The 23,977-nt window shown below is 41.7% G+C and overlaps 1 protein-coding gene across 5 annotated transcripts in view; it reads right to left on the bottom strand.

Annotated features, from left to right (window-relative positions):
* The window catches only part of SFMBT2 (Scm like with four mbt domains 2), a 274,334-nt gene that overhangs the window by 98,709 nt on the left and 151,648 nt on the right, over positions 1-23,977 (bottom strand). For all 5 annotated transcript variants that reach the window (XM_058282433.2, XM_058282436.2, XM_058282432.2 and 2 more), the window contains exons 8-9: positions 5,008-5,109; positions 325-472 (exon numbers count right to left, since the gene is read on the bottom strand). In XM_058282433.2, coding sequence (XP_058138416.1) covers positions 325-472; positions 5,008-5,109 — 250 coding nt within the window. The remainder of the gene's footprint in view (positions 1-324; positions 473-5,007; positions 5,110-23,977) is intronic.

The following is a 23,977-nucleotide window of genomic DNA, read 5'->3' as shown; positions in this document are numbered from 1 at the left end:
TCTCAGTTTTTTACCCAAATCACTTAGCATTACATATCCTTCTATTACTATGCAACAATAGCATAGCTACCAATATAGAACCTCATAAGGTGCACAGAGGTTGACTGAGAAGTACAAGGCTACACATTGCAACAGGCAACAGAACTGTAATTGACTCCTGGGCCAAGCTAACTACAAAGCAAAGTGTTTTCCCACTACACTTGAAATATACATCCCCTAATGCTTTACAAATAAACTTTCCCAGGTTAACAAGGGCATTACTTTAGTGACAGTAGGACACCTTCCTGACATACACAAGGCCTCCAAAATTTCACCAATACAAACCTTTGGGCGGTGTGAGATTGACTCCGTTTTTAAGGCACCATTGTACTGGTAAAATCCCCAAAGAATCCGCATGGCACAGCATCGAGAGTTTACTAGGTTCTGCTCTCAGGTCATCAATTGTTACTTGAAAAAAATGATTGCTAAAAACCTGAAAGTAAATACAAGTAGAATCAAGGGTTAATTCTTCGGTATTGCAAATATGCTAATATAAACTATAATTAGTACAGCTTCCAAAGACAATAAATATATTTCACCAAAATAATTCGAACATGAACTGGCATACTAATATATATTTGCTAAATTAATCCAATTGCTAAAAAGTTGATAGAGTTGGGTATTGTAGTCATATGAATGGAAAGATAAATGAATAGTTAGAATATATCGAAGACAGAGAATGAAAAATGAAAGATTAGAGAAGTAAAGCAATGACCACAGATGGGAGGAAAAAAACAGACTGATGAAGAAAGTTAAGAGTTTTTTGTTTTGTTTTTTTTGAGGTACCCGGCGCTGGGAAATGAACCCGGGACCTCATATGTGGGAAGCTTGTGCTCAACCACTGAGCCACATCTGCTCCCCTGAGCTGGTTTTTTCAGCCGTTTGCTTATTGTTTGTTTCATTTTTTAGGAAGCACTGGAAACCGAGCCTGGGAATCTACCCATGTGGGAAGGTGGTGCTCAACCACTGGAGCCACATCCACTCCCTAGGAAGTTAAGACTTAAACCTTAGTCTGGAAGAAAGTGAAGATAGACAATGAAAAGTCAAAATGGAATACTAGTTTCCCGCTGTCCATACCAGGGGCCAAATTTCTTACACCACATCATTCAGGCTCTAGCTGAATCTTATCTTTCCAGGCTCATCTCACATTCCAGCCCTCTAAATAACCAATCCCCAGCCCAGGAGGCAATCGCTTACTATCCTTACTCACTCTTCTCTCAGTGTAGAATATCCAACTCCATTTTCTGTCTACCAAAACACAGCACCTTTGCCAAGAAATATCTCAAATGTCAATGCCTCTGGCAAATCTACCCAGTCCCTCTGGTTGAATTAAAGGGCTTACTGCTCTCTGCTCCCAAGACATCTGGCACGTATCTCTGTACTGAAAATTCTCATTCTTTCCTGTGGATTGGTGACATATCTGTCAACCCCAATAGATCGTAAGTTCTTTGAGGACAGGCGCCTCTTTTTGTTTATCAGTGTATTCCCATATGTACAGAAAATGCCCTGAATACAGGAATGAAATGCATAGCCACTGAATACAAGAAAAAACCATCAGGCGGTAGACTTGGCCCAGTGGTTAGGGCGTCCGCCTACGACATAGGAGGTCTGCGGTTCAAGCCCCAGGCCTCCTTGACCCATGTGGAGCTGGCCCACGTGCAAGGAGTGCACCCCGTAAGGAGAGCCACCCAGCGCCAAAGAAAGTGCAGCCTGCCTAAGAATGGCACCGCCCACATGGAGAGCTGATGCAACAAGATGACGCAACAAAAAGAAACACAGATTCCTGTGCCGCTGACAACAACGGAAGCGGACAAAGAAGAAGACACAGCAAATAGAAACAGAGAACAGACAACCGGGGGCGGGGGGAAAGGGAGAGAAATAAGTAAATAAATCTTTAAAAAAAAAAAAAAAGACCATCAATGAAGAAACAGGAGAAGGGTACTGGTGAATAAAGCGGAGGGCCCAGGGCACTGAAGAGCATGATGGATTTACAGAACTTTACTGGCAATCCAGGGCAGAAAAGAGATCACCCTCCCTACTCAACAGACATAAACCAGTCCTTTTTAGGAAACCTTAACACTTTCACTAAGTCATGAATCCGGGCTCCTGCACTTATGAGATATTTTCTGGAAGCAACCTAGGTTAAGTGTAAGCTGGAGAAAAAACTTACTTATATTCCTCCCTATGTTAATTTCAGTGAACAGTTATAGTAATTTTACTGCCTGAGATTTGCCTTTGAAATTAGACTTTAGGGAGCAAAGGATCAAACTTCACCTTCCTAATGAGGCTGTCCCCGACAAAACTATTTAAAAATTACCTCCTACCTCCACGCCAGCACCTATTATCCTTGGCCTGGTGCATTTTTCTCCTTAGCGCTTACCATGCAACATACTATATGTATTTATACTTATTCATGTTGTTCCCTGTCTTCCCCATTAAAACACAAGCTCCTTAAGGGAAGGAACGTTTGTATGCTATGTCCCAGTTGTCTACCATGGTGCCTAGCAGGCATTTGCTAATATGGTGGTCTCATGCATACACATACACACATGCACATATATATATAAAATATATATAATTCTGCAGAGTACTGAAAGGTTCTCCATACCACTGGACTGCGTCAAGATGGACACTAAAGAATAACCAAATCTTCTTCAAATGGTGTTCATGTGCGCATGCTTCAGGAGGAAAGGTTTCCAAATTTCAGCAAATCCACCAGGGATTAATGTTTCAGAACCACCGTCTGAGGGTCCACCTGGCCCAGACCCAAAAGGTTTCACAACTGATAACCGCCTTGCTTAAAACTGTGCAGTTCAGGGCTGGCAGAAGAGAAACAGAGCCCAAGGCTTGGAATTCCTGTATCCTTTCCTCTCAACTATATGCTATAGTTCACATACAGAAAGATCATCATCGTTGTCATCACCATCATCTCTCAATCTCTCACTCTGTTTCGGCACACCAGAAACATAATCCCTCTAACTACGGAAGGCTGGTCGTTTCACAATGGATCCACCACTTGCCTGCCTGTATTGTGTATTTGCTTAAAAGTTGAAAAGCCCCCTCAGGGGAAAAAAAAAATGAAATTTTCACTTTGATAAGGAATGACGGGACAGTTTGGTCTATTCTCAAGCATCATATTCTAAAACATAGTTGAAATATATTTATTTTTAAAGATATTCTACACTGAGAACAATCTGATACCTTATTTCATGACAATGAGTATTAACCTGGGGAGGGACCTACCCAAGTTCTAAAGGCAGAAGCAACGATCCAATCCCAGCATTGTGCAACCTACGGTCCATTAGAGAGGAAGTTTATATAAGAGTCAGTGAAAATCCTTCTTCAAAATGAGACTGACTTAGAAACATTTTTTTTGTGGAAACCAAACAGCTGGGACAAGAAGTCGAGCCCACTACATGAAGGTATTTGGGCTGAAACTAATTGTAATTAGGATATGCCATTCTAACCTCGTATGGTACAATTATTTAAAGGCATAAGAATGTGAGATAAGTCTACCACTGGCAAGCTAAGCCCATCTAGAGCTCTGCTTAATGTATTTTATAAATACCAGATGAAGCTGACACTGTAGCCTTTTAGGATGAGGACAATGTGATACAAAGCCCAGATAAATGGACTTAAGGGAAATGCTGGCCAGATTTCAACAAGATAGCGCTCCTAATTTTGGAAAAATATGCTACAATTACCAGAATACACAGTAAAGAACCCCAAAGGCAATCTCAAATAAAAAGGCTTTTAATGGATGGTGTATGAACAGAAGGGCATGAATTTCAACTATGAGATTATCATGCAAAGCATGAGTCAATATTTTTCCTGTCTGTAGTTCTTCTTTAAGAAAATTACTTTAACGGTTACAAAAATAATTCATGTGCACTAAAAAGAAACATTTAGGAAAGAAAAAGTCATTGTAATAACCATTTTCCATATTCTATAATGCATTATCACCACCAAATATCTCAAAGTTTACCAAATCCTGAATGATAAAAAATCATGACTCAAAAACTTCAAAATGCTAATGGCTGCATCAGCTAATCTAGTATCCTTCAGAAAAAGAAAATAAAATGCAATTGTCTTTTGAACCTCTAATTAAGTTCCCCTACTGAAATGGGCAAAAGGCCATGAACCAAAACACACGCTTGCTAAGACTGCCAAGTTTACTGGTTTCTCCCATGATTAAGAAAAGAACGTTTAAGGTTGAAATTTAGATGTAACCACAGGTGCCTTCACCCAGGGCCCTTGTATGAGAAAGGATAATTACTATCTTAAAAGAATACCAGATCACAATAAAAAAAAATGCCTTTATATGAAAAAGGACTTTCATTCTAAATATGAAAATCCTAGAACCATGAGTTTTCCTTTAGTCCATGAAAACATAAGAAAGAGATAGATGTGCTGGTCCCATGGGAGATGGAAATTTTTTTTTTTCCCTTACCATTTTCAGGTCTTTTCAAATATAAGCCACATTAACTACTCAAGCAAGAGGAACGCGTTACCATTACAATGACTACACGATGCAACTCATACATTATAATGATTACAGTACATAACTCACATGTAGTTTAAGTATGTAAAGGAGAATAGGAACAAACAGCGGTTTAAAGTGATTCATCTCTGTGCGCATTGATTTAATAATAGAGGAGGTCCACGGTTCCTGGCAGATTTCACTGCTGTGAACTCACAGGTATGAGTTTGAACCTTTCTCCAAGTCGCTCAAGGACAGGGGGGGTCTACATTCTGGAAGATGAGAAAACAAGCAAAATTCACCCCATCCACTGAAAGAGGAAGCAGCTGATTTGACTCTCTCGTCTGGAGCGAAGGCACTCTCCTTTCCGCTCACTTGTCATGACCGCATATTCTCCCAGTAAGTGAATTTCACCTGGTGGGCTCTGGGTTGAATGACTTCTTTGATTCACCTGGAGGCTGAGGTGAGGGATAAGGAAGGAGACCCACCTTAGTCACTGATGCAGGACAGATATGGAAGGGCTCACTCATATCCACTGTCTCTAGCTTCATACCAACTGTGAAGAAATGGCTTCGCAAATCTGCATGATCCTGCAGGGGTCAAAAAAAGAAAAAAACCTGAAAGGTACGGTATTGCACATTAACTGGAGAACTGTCTGGATGAGATTCTGGAACATTTTACTGGACAACAACTGAAATCTGATTGAAATAATGAACCCTACCCGTTTCAAATTTCTAATTGTTGCAAGACATCGTCCATTTAATTTTCTTCAGGCTAGATTCCTTTCCAGGGGAGAAGGAAACGAGCCTGCATAGCCATTCTTAAATTCACACTAAGCAAAACGCTCACACTACGTTGCTTTGCTCTCACTAGGTGCTATCAATTGCAGCGCAGTCGAGTAATAGAGGCCATCGGTCATCTTAAACAGCAAGCCGGTGCTTCAGAAAACACGGCCTCTTGCTCCTGGAGTTACTTCCCAAGGTTTCAGCAAGTACCTGGTGGGCAAAAGAATGAGTGGCCGCCCCTGGTAGCTGAGAGCTCATGGTTTTATCAATTACGGGCAGCGGGCTGATGATCTTGGAGATGGGCACGTAACAGAACAATCCACAACAGCCCTGCAGAGGATCAGAACCTGACGCCCCTACTCAGTTACGATGCACAACGCCCTGGTTTAATAGTTGCCTGGCAGTTTTATAACCGACTCACACAGCTGTATGCAGCTCCCCTGCCTCCTCAAGAAAACAAATTTCAATATCCACTTTAACGACACAGCAATAGATGAGGTTGGCAGGACTCTGGATACCAGAATTTATCTTGTGGAGATGGAGGTCACCGCGTAACTCTCAGACTGTATAAATAGTAGCAGGTAAATAAATGTATTTGCAGCCTGTCCCTGAGGAAATGATAGCTGCAAATAAATTCTCCTCTTTGCAAATACATCAATTGGGTGTGAAGAACAAAAATATCGGAGGATCCACTGCTTTCTTTCCTCCGTTCATCGAAAGTGCCTTTTGAGTTAATTCGGTGTTGCCATTCTACAGCCTACTCTGAGCATGGCATATGGTGATGTGCCAGCACCCCCCCCAAGGGCTGGACAATACTGCCGATGCCCGCCCCCCACGAGATCCGAGAAGAGGAACTGCTCACAAAACTCCTCACCGCTCCAAGGCTTCACCAAACCAGGGGCAGAACAAATGCCTCGAGAACCTCAAGGACCCTTTCATTTTTCATGTTTGCACAGCAGTCTGTAAAGGTCTCTGCAGCCAATGGGCGCACAATAAATGATGGTGCCCGCTGAAGCCAACAACGCCATGGACGAGGAGAGGGTAATCAGAACGAGGAGGGATGTGACCAAGACAGAATGACTTATGTGACAAAAACTAATCAAAAGAACTGGCCCATGCTAAACCTGGAGAATGTGTAATAAATATTCCATAAGGAATTAGATGCACAAGGAAAAGCACAAAGAAATATTCTTAGGCATAGATGGATGATTTTCATTTTTTTAGATTAAAAATAAAGCATTTATTTTTAAAGGTGGCTTGGGAAGATGGGTCCCAAGAAAAAGGAAACAGCATAGAGAACTAATGTATATTAACATATACCAAGCATATTGTCCCCCCCCCAAAAAAAAGCCATTTTGTTATAGTGTAGTAGAGCCATAAAGCACAGATATGAAGACATACGAACTAAACAAAGTTAAAAATTTTTAAATTAAAAGTGAATGCCCTTGAAAGACATCAAGGCCCCAGGACCTCACCCTCCAGGGGAGTTGAGTCACATTAGTGCTTTTCGCAGATTTTTTTTTTCTGCAAGAGCTAAATCCTTTAGCCTGTTGAAGAGAGGAACAATTCTAAAACAAGAACATGACTTTCTCATTCTGCCTGGGTATACTCACCAAGCTGAAGAAGTCATTATTCCACTGTTTAATATACAGCAATGCCCTCAGGGGGTATTGGCACATTGTAACTATACTAAATGCCCCCGGATGAATGGAATATTTTACAAGACATTCTTCTGTATCTCTCTCTGCTATCAGATGTCCTTCCTTGCAGCAGCATCCCTTCCCATCCTTGACATATGGTCCAATAAGAGGAAGCACAGAATCGACACCCTGTTTACCTGCCTCTATCACCAGGGCTCCCCATGGAATTCCACCTCTCACCTGTTATTCTGTTTGCTTCTCCCTTGGGTTCCACTGCCGGGATTCCTTCTTGGTTGCAGAGTGACCTTGACCTTGCACCACCATTACTGCCCTCTCATTCCAGCAGGTGCGCTCGCCCACTGCCCAGCATTCTTATTTGGCCTTTGCTGTCTGAGAAGAGCCAGGTTTCCAGGAGCTCCAAGCCACAATCTTGTGGGCCTTTCTACATCCCAGGCTCTCCATTTTTGCCCTGACCGTGGACTTGCAAGTCTCCGGCCACGTGCATCCCTTCTTGTGTCTGTGAGCCAAGGCCTGCTGGAAGGTCGCCCATTCCCAGCTTCCGAGGTTGGGTTGGAAAGCGGCGGGCTCCAGGCTGCACTAACCATTGTTCTTTAGAGATGCCCTATCCTACTCAAATCTAGAGGGCACCTGGCAGTAGCTGTCTCTCCTTAGAAATAAAACATAAAGGCCTAGGACAACAATTTGTTCCCTAATAATCTCCTCATTCCAGGACTCATGACTATATAATAAATGCTTATCGTTAATGACTTCAGGGTTTTCTGCTTCCACTGACTGCACTGAACTACATCTCTAGGTTAAGAGTGGGCGACTTGGTACAGCTATTCCCCATTCTTTTCCTCCTTTCCTGGAGTGTCTGGGAGCTTTTACGTCAATCACTGAAACTTCTCGGTCTTTTTGCTCAGGCACAGAAACTACCATAAACGTCAAAATCATGCATGACTATATGTGAGACAAAAATTTAAAATTACCAGATGACATTCAGATATTTCTAAACTCTTAAAAAATAATGCTTAGAGAGCATTATTCCAAAAATTTAGAAACAAGTTTTCCCTTGGTCAGGCATGGCTCACATTTCCTATGTCTTAAATATGTCAACTAGGTTTCAGTGGCAGACACACAACTTCCTACTTGTGGAAATTTATCTATTTTTGTTCTTTCAACCCTCTTATTTAATATGAGAAGAGAAGCCAGACATTTTGGAAAGAAGCTACAACCAGATGCAGGTATTTTATATTCTGATTTCATATACCAACATGCATTGATAATATCCTATTAAAATGAACTCCAAATTTCATAAATAAATCTGAAAACTGTAAAATATATTCTTGTATACTTCAGCCTTAAGTTCCACATTCTTAAGGTCACTTTTTATTCATAAGGGGGAATAATCCTGCTATGACATGTAGAAATCCCATCAATTTCAAAAGAAGCCCTCAGCATTGTTGTAAGCATCTATGAATCTTGTCCTTCAAGCAGTGAAGCTTGGTTGTCACTGTGGGCCCTGAGGGGAGGGGGAGAGAGGAAAAGAATAGATGGAAGAGGGGGTAACTGGGGGGCAATAGAAGTGTTCCACGAGATTGTACAATGATGGATATAAGCCATGTTAAATTTCACCAAAAATTTATGAAAGTGTATAGTTTAAAATGTAAACTATAATGTAAACCATAATATAACCAAAAATTTAGAAAAGTGTATAGTCTAAAATATAAACCATTATGTAAGCTATAATGGAACCATGGTTAGAAGCTATGTTTCAATATCTGTACATCAGCTGTAGCAAATGTAACATCCACATGTAAAAAGATCAATGCTGGAAAAGGGGGAAAAGGGTTTGATGCTGGGTATACAGGAGTCCCCTATATTGTATATGTGACTTTACTGTGATGTAAAACTTTTTAGAAGACAAAATTAAAACTAAAAAAAAAAAAAGGACGTAGACACTGAGGAAGGAATGGAAGGGACTGCCTTGCCCCTGTACATGCAGGGCAATACTTATTTTGTGATGAAAGGCAAAATGTCAAAACAAAGTTTTATGATATTTTTCATTTTTTAATAGCCCAATTTATTTTTTATTTTAATTTTTCTAAATTATTACATATTCTATTTCTAATCTTTAAACCTGTCAATACTATTTCATTTTCCTACTGATCAAATTTGGCAATATATTAGGCTTCATTTTGGAAAGTTTGGCTCATAGAGAGGTTCACTATGTCAGGGGAGGAGCACTGGTGTGGGTGTCATTGATAGGGGAAGCATGGGTGGGAGGGAGTTCTCCAGGGCATGCATACAGGGTATACAGATATGTTCAGATGTGCGTTGGGTATTGTCATAGTGGAGAGAGTTAAACATGACAACTAACAGAGTGCTGAATTCCCATCCTGGGGAGCTCTGCTAAATTCCCCAATGGAACAGCAAGAATCCCCCTAGTGCAAGGACAAAGACCAGTGAAAAAGGACGGTCCAATGATAGGTAGGCCCTTGATACTGATGACTATGCTTATGAGCCTGTGTATTTGAAATTTCAACTAGGCCCAGAGCCGCAGGGTGCCTAAGAATTTCCTCCTGAGAGCCTCCATGTTGCTCAAATGTGGCCTCTCTCTAAGCCAAACTCAGCATGTATATGCATTACCTTCCCCTCAGCGTGGGAAAAGACTCCCAGGGATGAGCCTCCCTGGCACCAGCTGGTGAAGCAACTAGAAAAAGATGTTGAATAAAAGGGGAAAATAATAAAGACAAATGAGTTTATATAGCTAAGAGACTTCAAAATGAATCAGGAGGTCATCAGAGGGGTCACGCTTATGCACATCTCAGCAGGATCCCAGAGACAGCCAAAGTAGATAGAACCCCAGATACTGGTACTCCTGAGGGCTACAGAGACACATAGGTTCTATGGCCATGAGAGATGGCTCGGGAGTTCATTGCCTTGCCGTGGGCCCTACTTTGGAATTTGTGTTTCTGAATGTGATGGAGTTGGACTCAGATATGACCTCTCTACACATGCCTCTTTTGTCACTTTTACTGAACCTGTGATTGGCACTGGGGTTTGTGTATGCTCAGGAGACTTGAATTTCTAGACTGTCCCTATGCCAGCTAGGCTCTGAGCCTCAGCAGAGTTGCAACGCCTACTCTCCGGTTCGTTGGACATACCCAGGTCAGCTGATGGGGAGGTGACAGTTTTCAACCACCACACCAGAGAAACCGAGAGTGTCTATAATTGCAAGCAGAAGAACTATATCCATAAGCCATGCAGGATCTAGCCCCATTTTATTTTAGAGATGGAGTGGGCATCACAATCCCAGGGTCCATAGGCTGGAAGAATAAAATATAGATTAGAGTGGACTTACTGGTATTCTACTATAGAACTGATGTGACTCTATCAATGGAAGAAATTATCTCATTGATGTGGAGATGGTGGCCACAGGAGTTGCTGAGGACAGGGAGGAAGAGGTGTGATATGGGGGACTTGGAATTGTCCTGAATGATATTGCAGGGACAGATGCAGGACATTGTATATCCTGCCATAACCCAATGGATGGACTGGGGGAGAGTGTGAACTATAATGTAAACTCTGGTCCAAGTGGTGTGGCAGTACTCCAGGGTGTATTCACCAAATGTAATGAATGTGTGTTACTGATGAAAAGGGATGTTGATATGGGATGTGCGGGGAGGGCAGTGGGGTATATGGGAACCTCTTATGGTTTTTAACATAATGTTTTGTGTGATCTATTTTTTTTTTAAAAAGACAATAAAAAATACAAAAAAAACTATTTCAAAGGAGATCAATATTATGGAAAACCAAAAGACTCAGAAGCAGAGACATATAACAATTAGGAGTGTGACTATATCTGCTAACCGAGTATTTATGTTATCCATGAACGATGACGCCAAAAGCAGTTTACTACAAGAGGCAGGATAATATTTTCTAAATGGGCTTGCCACTGGAGAATTTTTAAAAACAGGACACGTGGCCACATTGTATGTGTAATACTTTCTAGTGAATGCAGATCTCTCTCATCTTGTCCTACGCAGTTCATCCAAGAAAACCTCAGCAAACATTTACTGAATTAAGTTAAAGGAATGTCAAAAGCTAGATGATTTCTTGATGTCTGTTCCAATTCCATATTTTATCATTCGTTCAATAAGCAGTCAGTAGAAACTACTGAGGAACCACAGAGTAGCCTACCAGAAATGGCATGGAATACACAAAAGATCTTATCCCAGCCCTCCAAAAAAAAATCAAAGAGAGATGGAAAAGACTATGGAAGATTCAGGCTTCGAAGAAATTTAAGAATGAATTCTTTAACTTTCAGCTTATGAAAATTAAAGATAACTCTTGTGATACAGTCAAATGATTTCTAGGAATGAAGCAATTTGGATTTTGGAGCGCATACTATTCACATTGATGGCAAAAAGATTTTGGGGAAGTAGGCAGAGTAAATTTAGTTAGGGAGGCAGGATCTTAAATACCCAGTTGAGACATTTGCGTCTGATCTAAAAGGCAAAAGGAGACACTCAACACTCTTAAGAAATGCAGAGATTTTGTACTTGAAGAATTCAACACCGAAGGATTGGCAATAAGCCAACATCATAGCCCTTCTAAGGCCTGAGTGTGCATATGTATATGCATATTAGAATATGAAAAAAGGCACAGACACACTCATTTAAACAAGTTTAATTACACCTAGCCCATTGACCTTGGGCTGCCACTGGTAAGAGTCCATGCATACACTGACACCAACACCAGCTATTCATTCTTAGTGTTAAAGAGAGTACCTCTGGCCCCCCAAGGATGAGCCAAGAAACCTAGCATATGAAAGGATAATGGAAAACTCACTGTGGTTTGAAAGGCTCCCCCCACCCCACCCCCACCCACCGCCTCTGCAAAGTTCTAGAGAATCATTCACACCTCACAATGACAGGATCAAGAATGCTATTCCTGAAATGAGAGGTTATTAGGAAGTTCTCAGCACTTTTACAGATATGTCCCATTCAAGAAATAGTGTTTAAATTTACTGAAGTCCAGTTAAACTGCTTACAGAAAAACCTACTTTCATTTAATCAATGCTGGCAAAGCCATTTCCATCTACATTCATCAATACACATTTGATTTTTGCCCTAAAGTAGTCTTACATTGATCAAAAGCAAAATGTCATTCATTTCCCTGGGGGACTGTCTTACCAGGCAACTGTAACAATCTCTCTTCAGGGAATCTTATTTTCAGTTGAACGACACGGTAAAGGAGATTATGTATACAGCAACTTCATTTCTTTGCTCTGCTTTCATCCACTTTATTTCTCCAGAAACTGAGTAGGTCCCACTCTCTCCTAATAAGACAGAGCAACTCTGGACTGAGAAAACTTTGGTTTGGTATTTAATATTAAGATGATGGAAATAACACCAAAAACTAACAAGTTTTGAATACATTTAAGCACTTTCCATGTATCATGTCATTTTCCTGTCCCTACAGCCTATGGAGACGTATCCGTCTGACAATGAGGAATTTGAGACACACAGAGGTTAAGTTACTGAAGCAAAAAGTGGAGCTTGTATTCAACAACCAAACAGGTGTGCTCTCAGTCCTTGGTCTAATTACTACATTACATAACAGACTGGGAAATAAAGACCAAAAAAGATCTTTTGTTTTTGATCCATTAGTAAGCACCAAACAAACAAAACTCCCACAGTCTCTAGGTTCCTAAAGTTCACTTCAAAGATAAATATTTCCAAGCTATTAATACTGATGATTTACTTAAAACATCCATTTGTACTGTTACTTCACAGCATCAATCAATGGCTTAAGAAAAAAGTATCAGAAAGAATCCAGACATAAAAAAGCCTAACCACCATCCCTCAAATAGTTATATACAGTCAATCTCAGTCTTATCGGTAACGAATATTTTTAATAAGCTATTTCCTGTGTTCTTACATTAAGCAATGAAGATTTAAGAAAACTAGCAAAATGCCTATGGAACTTCCTCAGTTATCCTTCATCAACACCTATTGCCTCATAATGTTACCAAGATTAGTCAAGACAGGTTTAGCTGATAAATGTGGTTACTCCAATAAATGTGCAAAGTCCACACCAAACTTCACCCAGCTTTTAAAATACTGTGTGTTAAGCACTAATTGACAGTGAAGGAAAAGGAGACAAAATGTTTCCTGACACCTAGAAGCTTGAAATTAGGGAAGAGAATAACTGAGGGCCGGGGGATCATATATTAGGCTGGAACAAGTAGTTGGGACAAACCATAATATATTTGGTTGTTTGGGCTCTCCAGTTCCGGTTGATACTTGACTTTTTCACCTGCCCAGGAGAGGTCAAGATTTGTCTGCCCCTGGAGCACTAACTTCATGCTGCTCACTGATGCCTTTAAACCTTAGCCTCTGATAAGCCCTGGCCGCGGACGGGACAGCCACACCTGGAGACAGGTGCTACCTGATTCTGGAAGAAGCAAATTTAGCTATTTAAACAACACTGCAGCCAGAGACTGCCCTGATGTTCGTCACCAGTGAGTAAAGGGCAACACACATTTTCTGGCAGAGTAATAAAGTTTCAGGGTGAATCCTGAAGTTCTTTATAAAATGACTCTGAGTTATAATCTACAGCTGGAGATAAGCAGCATTATTAATTGAGAAATAGAAGAGAGGGAAATGGGAAGTATATGCGATCATTTTAGGTTCTTTTCACCTCCTACATGCAGGCTTGAATTTAAATAATTGCTCTACATTTATTTCAGGGGCTTGAAAGAACTGCAGGTTATGCTCTTATAATTTACTATGTGGCTATCAGACTCCCTAAATAGCTAATGCTTCTTCCGTCCCTGCTTCATTAGATAAATACATCTCACATGATAGAAAAATACGACGGCTTAGACACAGGGGAGAATGAGTTCAAACTAATTAACACAACAAAATTAAAATGTACTTGGCAAGGATTTTAATGTAAGAAAAAACAGTGACTAATCCCCTGAGCAGAAACCAAATTCTTAACAAGACTAGCTCTGCCATCGAATGCTACAGGAAGTTTTCTTCAGTAGTGACAATCTCAGTGTCAGCCGTTGTTTAATTCTTTGTTCTTCCTTTTTACTTACATTGATATAAATCAAATGGACAAAAAATAGATATGCATTTCCCTCCAAAAATTTCTAGGTATAAAAATCTTTTAGTGTTTCAGATGTACACTAAAATGCCATGCAGCATAATTTTTCACTTTCAATAGGCTAGTTTTTTTTTTTATCTACAGGGAATTCAAATATTGCATGTGCTTCTTTTCAAGCTCTCAATTAATTTGCATAATTTCTAAGAATAGGGTTCAGTGAAGTCAAAGGAAGGTTTTAATTAGTATTACATTCAAATTGGTATATAATGAACTAAGCTTTAATTTCTTTATTCATATCAGCATGATACGTCATGCTAAAGAAAAGATTCTGTGCAATTTATCGTATTGTTCTCTTTTTGTTTCACCAGTGACCTAGTAATCATACATTCATTAGGAAATTACTCTCATATTAGTTTCATCTAAAAATGGCCATTAGGATGCCAGCATTTCTTAAATCAATAGTATTAATGCAGTTCAATTTCATTGTACTGAATTAAATTTAGCCAATGATATATTTATAACCCAAAAATGTAATAAAAATCTATAAGCTCAATGCTAATAAGCATTTCCATTTTTTTATTTACAGCTGTATATAGCAATTTTCTCTACTAGTCATGCATGAATAAAGGTAAAAAAAACAGTCCTGAGAAAATGTAGCACTACGTACTTCAAGTTGAATTATAAGATTTATAACAGGTGATTATAGAGAGTCTACATCACAGCAAATCCCAAAACTGGTATATAAAGTTGTTTAAAAAAAAAAAAAGGCAGGGAGGGGGCAAGGAGAATGTCTCCCATTGATTAATACTAAATACCTTAAAAGCATTTGTAAACGGCAAGAAATGTAACCTTACAACACAACTATGCAAAAGAAACAAAAACAAAACAAAAGCCCCCACACACCGAGGCGCACTTTGCGCGGGTAGGTAAACAGTGATCACACTGTCTGCTCTCACGCTGGGTTCCTTCTCCAGCGAGCCAGGGCCCCTCGTGTCTCCGCAGAGCACCCTGTGCCTCCTGGGCGGTGTGGGCGGAAGGAGGGCAAGGCAGCAGCTCTGCGGGGGCGCCCTCCCAGCCTCACCCCGACAGGCTGGGCCCCTCGGCCGAGATCCCCAACATGCCACCAAGCCGCTGTCAGGGAAAGGTGACCCTGCCGCTCCTCTCAGTCCCGATGAGGAAGACTTCGGAGTAGGTGATGAACCCAAGGCGCAAGGAAACCACAGCCTCTCCGCCAGGCGCAGGCGGACTTCCTTCTGCCCTTTCCAGCCACTGATGCGGCCACTTCCACGGCGCAGGGGCTCCCAGTCCCCAGAAGGGTCCTCTGTAGCAGGGGGACCTTTAATGACCAGCCACCCTTGCCCAGATGAGTGAAGAGCGTGTCTCCAGGACCAGCCTGGGTACAGGTGAGAAAGGCTTTCCTACCCTCGGGGCCCGTGGCACGTGGCACGGCGCCCTTCTTCGCTGGTGGGGACTGTGGCTGCCGGATGTCCCGCTGCATCACCGGCCTCCACCCTGAGGTGCCGGCAGCACCCACCGCCCCGCTGGGACACTCAAAAGTATCTCCAGGCACTGCCGATGTTCCCCACGGGGCAAAGGCGGTCCTGCGGTGGACAGACAGGTCAGGTTCAGGTGATGAGACCTGGAGAGTGTGTCTCCCCACTTTTTATTTTGTTATTTGCTTAAAGACACTTAGATCATCTAAATGTTACATAAAACATACAGGGGGTTCCCACACGGCCCGCATCTCCCACATTAACGACAGCCCTCCTTAGTGTGGTCCCTTCACTGCCATTGCTGAACACCTTCTGGAGCACTTCTGAGGCGCTGCCCCAAGGTCCTTGGGTTCTCTATGCCTCCACTGCCAGCACTGAGGCCCCCGGGAGCTCTCTGGCCCCCTGGTCTGACAGGCCACACGGGGCTGCTCTTCCAGTGTGATTCATTCCCATGGATCTCAACGAGAGAGATCTGGACTTGGCTTTTGTGTCCGTGCACCCCGCGGCCCCGGTGCTGGGATCACCCACCCCCCACGGCCACCACTCTGAACACCGCGTATAAAATCACATGCTGTCACGAATGGAGAGAACGACCACGCACGCTCAGCACGGCGCTCACCACACGGTGTCACGTAAGGGCTATTTCGCACGCATAGGACAACGATGCTGGGCCTTTAGGCAGCCACAGGTTCGTGTCTAAGGAGCAAGCTGTCCTTTCAAACTCAAAGACAAGTAGCACCAGCCATCTGGGTTGTGCTGGATCCTGATGAAAGCTCATCCGTCAGGACGCCGTCACCTGCACAGGTGAGAAAACCCCACCCAAACTGGCATATACCATGAGGAAGTGCATGATGTCGCAAGACAAAGAGCTCCAGGGGACAGGCAGCTCACAGCTGGTGAGCAGAATAGTGAATGTCAGAAGTGGCTGCAGTTCTTTCCTTCTTTCCTCTTCAACACTTCTTCTGGGATAGTTGCCCCCCATCCGGCTCCATTCATGGTCTCCAGATGACTGTAGACGTTGATGGATTCTCAGCCAAAGACAGAGGGCAGAGGAAGAAGAGGGGGCAACTCTTCCTTATTTATCTTTTTAAAAGCAAGGTAACCTATTGCAGAAACTATCCAGCAAACTTCCCCAAACATTGTTGACCCAAAGTGGTCAAAAGCCTTTTTCAAAACCAATAGCTCCGAAGAAAAATTGGACAACCAGGAGTAAACACCAGTGGTTCCATTGGATAGTCCTACCGATCACCAGTATTTGGCAATGGACAGGGACATGAATTACTATATCCTGCCCCAAATGCTGAAAGAATCTGTTTTAATACGCCTGAATAATGAGAACTCAACCAACATAATCCAGTGCAAATATGGTATCTAATAGGCAACACTTAATATATTCTCTCAGAAATTGTTTTCTGATTCTTTGTTATAATAACACTTATTTTGCTCAGTCTTTAAATATCCTATTTTACTTTGGAAAACGGGGGATTAGCAACACAAAAGAACTTGGCCTTGGGATTCATTCAGACCTGTGCTGAGTCTTGGCCCTGCCAGACTTCAAGGTCCCACCTACAGTGTGAGACAAGAGAATTCACTTCTCTGAGCCTTGAGCTTCAACTACCTTGTCGTTAGCATGGGGATAATGAGATAGTATATGGATTGTCCAGTAAAACGTCTGCCACACTGGAGATCCTTAATAATTAAAAGCTATCATCAATACTGCTGCCACAAGATGTTGGTGTTTTTGTGAATTATCTGTGGTCCCATTTGGACTTTTTCTTCTCAGCCCCTGGCATGTTAGCCTGAAGGGCCTGATAGGGTTAATACATATTCATTCCAAAGGGGTGTAACTTATTACAGGAGAAGGGAAGCTTGACACCATATCAGCCGCGCCCCACTCTCCCTCCCCACACTTTATCAACATCACCAAAACCTCAGAAGCAACAGACATCCAGCGAGTGGGCTAATTTATACAAAAAATCACAACCGAAAGGACTGCATTTTCTGACTTCCTTCACAGTTGGGAAGCAGGCCTACATGCGTGTATGCATTTACTTTCAGAAGAATCAAGACACTAGGGGGTTGGCTGGGGTCTAAAAATCTTAACAGGCAACTGGAAGTGTCACATCTCCTAATTTATAAGCAAGCTTTGGGTCAAGTTTCTACTATTCTAAACCTACCCATTCCCTTTTCTAATGTTAAACGTAAAACTACTTATCTGTGTGAAAGTGTATCCAGTTTGTTAATGCTGGCCCTCCTGGTTATAAATGGGCCTGGAGAGGACAGAGGAGGCAGATTTTATCTTACCTTCGACCTTGTGCCATCAAGGCCAGGAAACTCAATGTAGGACGGCTGTCCAAGGGAGTGAAGAGAGCAAATACAGGATTGAAAGATTTCCATACCTTCTACTTGCATTAGGAAATATACACAGAGGGACCTCAGGGTAGGAGAGAGTGTAGTTAGGTCAGAATCCAGGGTACCATCAGCACCTGAGTGCTGGGGTCCCTTAGCACATGTGATCCTCACCTTCCATCAGCCCTTAAACCTCTGTGGATTGAAAGTACTTAAAGCAGCCTACACCTTTACATCCGTTTCCTCATCTAGGCTGCTGCTATTTGCAATTGCCTTTTTATGGAAGGCACTATGTACAACCTAACCTATAAAGGATGTGTGTGTATTTGTAGGCGTGGGGGGAGGAACCTTAGTACAATTTTATGGTGATTTATTATCAAATCATCCCTAGATGAAAGAATTCTAATTAATCCTTGATTATTCTTTTCACTGGAGGGCAGCATGAAGAATCTGAACAGTAAAAATATGACCCAACAATCACTTTGACATATGTCTTTTTTATTAAACAAGAACACAGATTACGTAAATTCAGGCTACTATTATCTTGCTTTCCCTGTAAGTGCAGTGACTGGCAAGAGTCAAAATTATCAGTGGCAAACAGAAGCCATTTGGGACTGATAACAGAGCAGAAAACCTTAAAGTTGATGATATCCCTAAATTCTTAATGGCAGGTGGCAGGCAGCGGTGTTTGGGTTCCAGTGATCAAACAATTGTTACCATGAATGAACTCCTTGTACATCTGGGCTTTGGGATTTTTACAGTTGCATTTATTGTTTGCCCACAGTAGCCTCCTTTATTGGGCCTCTTACAAGATTGTCTCCAATACTCATAAAAGCCAGATGGCCCCTAGGGTCTTTTTTTTTTTTCTTTTTAGTTACTAATTGATGGGCTTCCATTCAAGGACTGAGAACCTTCAAAGAATCACCACAAGCAAGCTCAACCTCTTGGTTCCATAAGCCAGGGACGGGGCTTAGATAACCTGAACTTTCGAAAGAAAATGAGAACCATTGGAGGAGGGAATGGCCCAGAAGCCAGTACAATTAAGGGTCACAGGTAAAAAGACCTTCCCCGCCCAGGATGCACGGGCAGACGTGCTTGGGAAGCCAGACTTCAAATCAACAACGCTCCGAGGATCCCAGGGGGATAAGCCACCTGAGCTTGTCCTACTGTCAGACAGACTTTCTTTAAAAGGAGGAAAGATCACCCACGTGTCACCTCAATATTTATTGCTAAATGACTTGGTACCAGATACTCTGCCAGGTGGGAACAAGGAGTCCCATGCACAAGAAATTAAGTTGCACCTCTACCCTGGGAGCCTAAAGGAAATTCCGGGAGAATCTTAGCATCCCACCTAAAGGCCCAACTCAGCTATGAGTTTCTTATGGTCGCTGTAATTTAGCTGCCGAACAAAAGAAAAGGAAATCAGTCCCCATAGAAACGGCGGCGTCACAATCCATTGTAACTGAGTAGCAAGCATCCTTTCCTGCCCCTCTGGCTCTACAGATGGAAGGAGAAAGGAAAGCTTTTCTCTCTGTCACACTTAATCTGCTCTCCCCTGCCTTTAAACGAGGTCTACAGATGCTAAAATAGAAAAGACCCTCTCTCCTAAGGGGTTAAATCTACAATCGCACTGACAGGTACATAATTCAAAGCTAAAAAGAACTGAAGAGAGCGCAGGGTGGCACCTGTTGAATCTTCAGTGCGGCGTAAGCAAGCCCCACTTGAGGGCTCTTAACAAGAGGAGAAAAGGGTGTGGAATGCCTTTCTGGGGGGGTGTATGTAAAAAATAATAATAAAAATGGCTTCATGCAGCATTTTCTTTTATCGATTAGCCCTCTCTCCGCTGCCCCTTCCCTCTGTGTATTAAACATTAACCTGGGTGGAAAGCGAGAAACAAGGGAGAAAGTATTTCAAAGGGCGCTTGAGTCTGGACTGCACTGCTTCACTAGTACTGAAAGCCCTTGATTTCCAGGTTCTGTGGGTGACTTTCGGCTCCTCTCATGTATAATTTTGTATAATTATAATGCATGTATAATTTTGGATGCATTTAGAAACCACCAATGTCAAAGATGACAGAAAGTGAGCTAGCAGATGGACGCCAAGAGACGATTTCACCTGGGTTCTTAGATGAGGGACACTTTTGATCCGCCGTGGGTCCTGATGAGGTAAGAGACTCCGTCACTGTGACCTTGGCTCCTTTTAACCACCACTATAGCCATGGATATCGATTAGGAATTGGTCAGGGAGGCAGTGATGGAATGGATTACAGCAAGTCCTAGGCGCATGTGTCACATTAAAAACCGTAACTCTCAGGAAGCAGATCTGGCTAAAGGACCTGAGCTTCCGCCTACCACGTGGGAGGTCCCAGGTTCAGTTTCCGGGGCCTCCTGGAGAAAATGAGCAAGACAGTGAGCTGGCACGACAGGCTGGCACGACGAGCTGATGCAACGGGATCATGTAACAAGATGACACAAAGAGGAAGGAGAACGAGAGACACAACGAAGCAGGGAGCTGAGGTGGCTCAAGCAATTGAGCGCCTCTCTCCCACATGGGAGGACCCAAGTTTGGTTCCTGGTGCCTCCTACAGAGAAGACAAGCAGACACAGAGAGCACACAGCTAAAAAGATGAAGAGAGCAGACAGTGAGCACACAATGAGAGGGGGACTAAATAAAATTAAAATCCTTAAAAAAAAACCAAAACCTAATTCTGCCTCAATCCCAAACAAAATGGGAATAACCCAGAAGCATCACATGTATCTTCATCCCAGGAACACGAGGGGAGTATTAGGAAAAGCAATGCAATGCAGGGAAAAAGAAGTCACGTTGCAGGCTAAACCCAGTCACTGAACTGCCAGCTTTATCACTGATCGGGAAAGTTCTCTTGGGTACATTCCTCAAACTCCTTGTATCTCCATTTATTTGTTTAATGAGGAAACAATAGATCACAACAGAGTACCAGATTATTGTATCAAAGAGAGATAATAAGGGACAGATGCTTTGAAATGAGAACACACACACAAGAGTGCACATGAAACAACAAGTGTAGTCTACGGTGATTTAAGCAAGAAGCAAACCTTGACATTTCAAGTTTATGAGCAATGGGATTTCACAGGATGTGATTTATTCTATGCTGTGATGTTTTCTTAATTTCAATTCATCCCCAATATTCTTCTCTGTGCTCTCAACCATTTTTTATTCTTAGCCAAGTCTCCATTGACCTATATTTAGTTGACCATGAAAATGCCAGCCTTACTTGGCAATTCACCATCCCAAAACAATTCAGCCTTTCCCCTCTCTAAAGGGAGCTTTTCCTAATATTCAGAACTACTCACAGGAGGTTTAAATTTTTAAGAAGTGATGTCAATGAGTTCTCCTGAATTTTTATTCTTCTAAGTGGATTTCTGGACTTATTTCTTCGTTAATTCATTCAAGCATATTTACTGTGAGCTTACTATGTGCCAAGCCATGTTCCAGGCACTGGGAATTGAGCAGGAATAAAAAAAAAATAGAAAAGTTCTCATGGCACTTAGATTCCAGCTGGGGAAAGAGATGAGATGCAAAAGAGCACATTAATATATGATACATCAGGGGATAAGAGCTAGGAACAAAAATAAAGCAAGGCAGCAGGGCATGGCATGGCGAGATCGTGGGGGAGGGCTAGTTTTGGTGTTAAGGAGAGACCTGAAGAAAGCAAGGACGGAGCCAAGAAGCTCTCTGGGGGATCACCTTCTAGCAGGCAGAGCATCAGCACAAAGGCACAAAGTGCCTGCAGAGCACCGGGGACAGACTCGAGTAGCAGAAGGCTCAGAGTGGCACCAGGGAGAGGGTCACAAGGTGCCCTGTAAACCACAACCTGAGCGCAATGCCATGTCGCCTGGGAATTCTGAGTATAAGATGGGCATGATCCTACTTTTAAAAGAATCACTCTGGCTGCGCTCTGTGGAACATGCCGGGAGCAGTGATGGGAGCAGGGAAATTCCTTCCGAGACTAATGCAACAGACCAGGAGAGAGATGTGTTGGTTTGAACCCAGGTGGTGGTAATAGATGGACAGAAAAGTGGATGAACTGGGAACACGGTTTTCTTTCCTTGTAATATTTTTTTTCTTTTCAATTCTTTTTTTTAAAGATACATAGATCACACAAAATGTTACATTAAAAAATATAAGAAATTCCCAGTAAAATAGAGTTTCCAAAAGACGTTCTCAGAGTTCTCTCAAACCAAGGATAAGAACAGGGACACTGATTATGTACCTGTTTTTACTCCATTCCTGTCTGTATTCATGATAGATGGGGAAGGGTTAGCTCTATCGGATTACAGGTACAGATATAGATGTGTAAATACCAATAAAGATGTAGGCACATATCCGACAAAGTGAGAAACACTGCAGCATAATGAGATTCATTCCATCAAAACACCCATTTTATCCAAAGTATAAAAATAATAAAAAGAATTGCTTTGAAATACTGCCTGTCTCTGGCCATTAAATGTGCTTAGCTTTGACTCCTGTCTCATAACAGCGAAAACGCTGTGGCAATTTTCCATAACAACATGCATCTAGGATGACTCACTGCTGAATCCAAATATTTATTCCTTTTACCATAATGAAAGTAACTAGAAGGAGGTTTACCTGCTGAGAAACAGTGATGATCAAACAGTGATAACGGAGAAAAAAAAATCTAAGTTCTATTTTGGGACTCTGCAGGAGAATACTGCTTGCTGAAACTTCTAAAATCTTGAGAGAGACAGAAAATTTCTATTTGGCTTTTTCTTTTTTCCCTAAGGGAAGTAACTGCTAGAAAGTTTGATCGTCACCCCCACCACCGTGCAATTTCTTTGAACTTTATTACCTCCGTGGAGGTGGAGTAACTTAATAGAAAATACTATTTGATTTCCTAAATTACTAACCCCATAAAAAATGGTTGTTCTCATGATCTCAAAACTGAATGCATAAATATTCCCTCCATACAAACTATAATTAAGAAAGGAAAACTTTTTTTTAAAAAAAGGGAAAAACTGCCCATTGAAATAAGAGAAAACATTAGTTATCTAAGTGTGTCACACGCATTCAACATTCCTAATAGGCAACTCATCCAGTTTTTATTTTTTAAGTGCCTATTGCCTGCCCTTGACCCTGAGGAAACTATGAAAGTAGTATTCAATATCTACTCTTAAACCAATTCTTATTTATGAACAAAATATTGAGGGTGATGATCATTCTCAGGATATCTATCAAAATAATAGTTTGGATTGTCATAGAAAGAAATTAAGGTACAGGAAGAAGATAATTGTGTTTTGCAAAATGTAAACAAACTATTAAACCCTGAAATCAGGTCAATAGCATATATTAGATTTTTGCAGAGTAGCAGCTCAATAAATGTTTAATTCATAGTTCATTTAAATTAAAATATTTTAAGATTATTAATGTTTCTATCTTTTGAAAGTTCATATTCATGGTTCTAAGTAATAAGTCTTCATATCTAAATCATCTGGAATGATATTAACTCAGATTTCTTAAAATCAAGGAGTTAAATACATATGCCCATTCAAAGATTTGTTCACTCATTTGACAAATATTTATTAACTACCTACCAAGGTCAAAGAACTGTGTTTGGTTTCACGGATTCAACAGTGACCAAGGGAGGCATGGCCCCTGCCTTCCTGAAGCTTCCAGGTTAAACAAAAAGAGATGGATATTTGTACTGCTAGCCACAGTCCATCGTTCCCTGCAGGGTTCACTGTGCTATATGGTCCTTGGCCTTGTAAAATCCATCCAAAAGGTACCCTCAGTAGCTCTCAGTTTTATCACAGAACTGTTCTGTCTTCAGTACATACATGAGAACCTTCTCTCATGAACTATAACAGAATATGAACACCTGGTGCTAATAATAGATGGTCTAGTGGGGAAAATACACCCACTCTAAGCTATGGACTCTAGTTCATCAGCTGTAACAAGCGTGTCAGAACAATGGAAGGCGTTGTCGTGGGGTGATGTATGGGAATCCTGAAGGGTATGCCTGACTGCTTTGTAAATTATTCACAGATTCTCAAAGAAAGGAAAAAAGAGAGATGG

This window comes from Dasypus novemcinctus, chromosome 20 (genome assembly GCF_030445035.2).
Source record: "Dasypus novemcinctus isolate mDasNov1 chromosome 20, mDasNov1.1.hap2, whole genome shotgun sequence".
Classification (NCBI taxonomy): domain Eukaryota; kingdom Metazoa; phylum Chordata; class Mammalia; order Cingulata; family Dasypodidae; genus Dasypus; species Dasypus novemcinctus.
Note: the sequence above shows the minus strand (reverse complement) of the source record. Positions and strands in the feature narration are given on the sequence as shown.